Source organism: Alosa alosa, chromosome 4, assembly GCF_017589495.1.
Source record: "Alosa alosa isolate M-15738 ecotype Scorff River chromosome 4, AALO_Geno_1.1, whole genome shotgun sequence".
Classification (NCBI taxonomy): domain Eukaryota; kingdom Metazoa; phylum Chordata; class Actinopteri; order Clupeiformes; family Clupeidae; genus Alosa; species Alosa alosa.
The window spans coordinates 33,852,096-33,855,260 of NC_063192.1; the positions used below are offsets into that span (position 1 = coordinate 33,852,096).

At 43.8% G+C, this 3,165-nt stretch overlaps 1 protein-coding gene across 1 annotated transcript in view; it reads left to right on the forward strand.

Moving 5' to 3' along the window:
• The window catches only part of wnt2bb (wingless-type MMTV integration site family, member 2Bb), a 27,248-nt gene extending 25,179 nt beyond the window's left edge, over positions 1-2,069 (forward strand). Inside the window, 1 exon segment of the mRNA XM_048241109.1 lies at positions 1,806-2,069. Within this exon segment, the coding sequence (XP_048097066.1) occupies positions 1,806-2,035 (230 nt within the window). The 3' untranslated portion in view covers positions 2,036-2,069.
• The last annotated feature ends 1,096 nt before the right edge of the window (positions 2,070-3,165 follow it).

Below are 3,165 nucleotides of genomic sequence, written 5' to 3' on the forward strand. Positions count from 1 at the left end.
TATGATGTCATATACTCTAGTATATTATGATGTCATTAGGGTTGACCACTCTTCATGATCAGCATTTAACACCTTCCCAGTCATCTGTCAAACATGGTCACGCGTTAACGTTACAGGTATTGTTGATGTGTTTTGTGTTGTGTAAGACATGCATTAAGGTTGCATAGGTATTGCAGATGTGTTTTGTGTGTGTGTGTGTGTGTGTGTGTGTGTGCATGTGTGTGTGTGTGTGTGTGTGTGTGTGTGTAGATGTGTTTTGTTTTGTGTTGTGTACGTCAGTGTTTCCCAACCCTTTTTGCCTTATTTACTCCATATTCAAGTAGGCTATACAAGCAATTATGAAAGATAAGTTTCTCCTTGAATTCAAAGTATCATTTAAAATCATTTCAAATTACTCAATAGGCTACATTTAAACTATACAATGCTCAATTGACAGCAGCACCAAACAATTACTGAAGCCTATGTATAAAGAGCTAAATTACCTAGATTGTTGTAGACATTAATGTCATTTATACCAGTGATCACTGTAGGACAACTGAAACAACACAAAATAAACAGGGATGTTGCTGGAAATATTTTATTCCTGTAGGCTATACTACTTACTTACATTGCTGGTACATTTTGGAACAGTATAGCTAGCCTACATGAATTAATTATCTTTAATGTATTTCAGTAGCCTATCGTATAGGTTATATATAGCTTAGTTGGCTTGTGCATGAATATGACTTGATGTTTTGTAGCCTACATTTCCGTCAGTCTACAGTCTTTTAGCCCATCTTTACCTTGATAACCCTTCCAAGATAGAACCCTTTCTACGCTCTACTTTGAGAGACCAACCACCACTCATGCCATCGATGTTGAATTGTGGGCATCTGACGGAAACTGATCAATCTGACCAACAATTAACGTCGATTTTACACTCTTTTGCTGTCCAGGTTTGCAAATCATTCAATAAGAAAATTTAAGTCACACTATTTGTTATTATAATCACAGCACAGCCTTACTACGTTATCATTACTATTTCATTACATTATTGCAATTAATAAGTCATCATAATCATCATCGTCAGCATGGCATGTCCCACATAGCCTACCTGCTCCACGAGTGAGTTATTATCATGTAGCCTCAACTAGGCTCCACCACCTGCTCACTGTCCCTCTGTATGCTTGCTTACATCCTCGTTCAAACTCAACGAATTTCAACATGTTGCTGACGTATGCTAGCCTACTTACTAAAATACAGTATTGTATTTTTGAAGCTTCTATATTGGTGTTATTTTGCACAGTTGTCACTACCGGCACCCACCGCAATTTCGTGTAGGCTACTTCGATTAACTTTTGATGCACTCCCAGAATTCTGGCTCTGAGCCAAAGTGGGAGGGGTGGGGCCTGACGTGAGCTGTTATTGGACCAGTTGAGTGTCAATATGGAAATGTAACCAATGGGCCGCTGATTGTCCTTCCTTTGGGCCAATCGTTGGCCAAAATAATTAAATTATATATATAGCATATTCTATCGGCCCAAAAGATGCGTCGGCCCACTGGGAAAATGCCCGGTGTGCCAGATGGCCAGTCCGCCCCTATACACAAACACACACACACACACACACTAATGATTATGAGGGACAAAAAAACGTTCACTATGGATTTTTCTGTATACACGCCTGCACAGGCACATGGTTTGGGGAACGCTGGCATTAGTTATGACACAGATGGCTTAACACTAAGCCATTTTAAAACAGATACATTTCTTCTTTCTTATGCTGAAAACCTGTGTGTGTGTGTGTGTGTGTGTGTGTGTGTGTAGGTTCCTTGGGGACAGCAGGGCGAGTGTGCAATAAGTCGTCGCGTGGCACGGACGGCTGTGAGGTCATGTGTTGTGGCCGTGGTTACGACACGACGCGTGTGAAGCGCATCACCAAGTGTGAGTGCAAGTTCAAGTGGTGCTGTGCCGTGGAGTGCAAGGACTGCGAGGAGGCCGTGGACGTCCACACATGCAAAGCCCCTAAGCGTGCAGAATGGCTGGACCAGACCTGAGCACAGACACACACTTCCTGTCCGCCCCCCACCCCCCCACCCACCCGACTGTCTGGAGACTTTGGAATTCTGGGATACTAAAGCCGCCCCCTGCTATCCACCCCCCCGTCCCCTGTCTCCCCTCCACACACACACACACACACACACACAACTTCATTCCTTGTTGCATGGCTTACTTGTATTATGTTTATCCTTTTTTTATGAACTGTCTCTGCGAAAGCACTAGAGCTTTTTTAAAAAAACTCCATTTCCCATGAGTACCTTGCACAACAGCCCTGTGTTTTCTCTCTATCACGCACTCATATGATGTGCTGGACTGACTGTAGCCACGAGACAGAGAGAGAGGACAAGAACTGAGTCATAACTGTGAACAATGTGTTAGGTGATTTTACATGCCTGTGTGTGTATGTGTGTGTGTGTGTGTGTGTGTGTGTGTGTGTGTGTGTGTGTGTGTTTGTGTTTGTGTCTATGTCCTGTGTCAGGAGAAGATGAGCTGCTTTTCTTGTGTCTTTAAAGAGCTCTGCTCTGAGCCTTGTACTCATGTCTGTCTCAGACTGTGTGTGTGTGTGCGTGTGTGTGTGTGTGTGTGTGTGTGTGTGGTGTTTGCGTAGGATGTGCGACGTTGGAAGGCACTGCCAGTGGAGTCCCCTGTGTGACACTGTGTCTGATGTGAGACCTCCGGTTCTGCGGAAGTGAAGGTTCTAGACGGGGAACAGGGCTGTGCATGTTCCCCGCTACGCAAAGGGTTCTACGCCACGTTACACAGCTATCCCGGACTCGAGGAGAAAGCAAGAGAACTTATTTAAAGAAAAGACAGAACCCACACATCCAATGTTCCGTATCTAAAGATGACCCTGCACTAAGAACATTAGCTCAACAGTATGAGCCAAACATATTTCTTTTATATATCTCGCAATTATAACACGTCAGCTGAGATCATGTAGCCCTCTTCCCAAACACAAACGTGCATACACACTTCTCAAAAGATGCTTCTGCAGGATCTGACCTTCTCCACGGTCTTCTCCGTGACCTTTGACCTCGGACGCATACTTCAGAGATTCACGGCTGCCTTAATGCCTTTGGAGAAATGTGTGTGTTACTGCATTGTCATTTTTAAACAGAAGTTCATA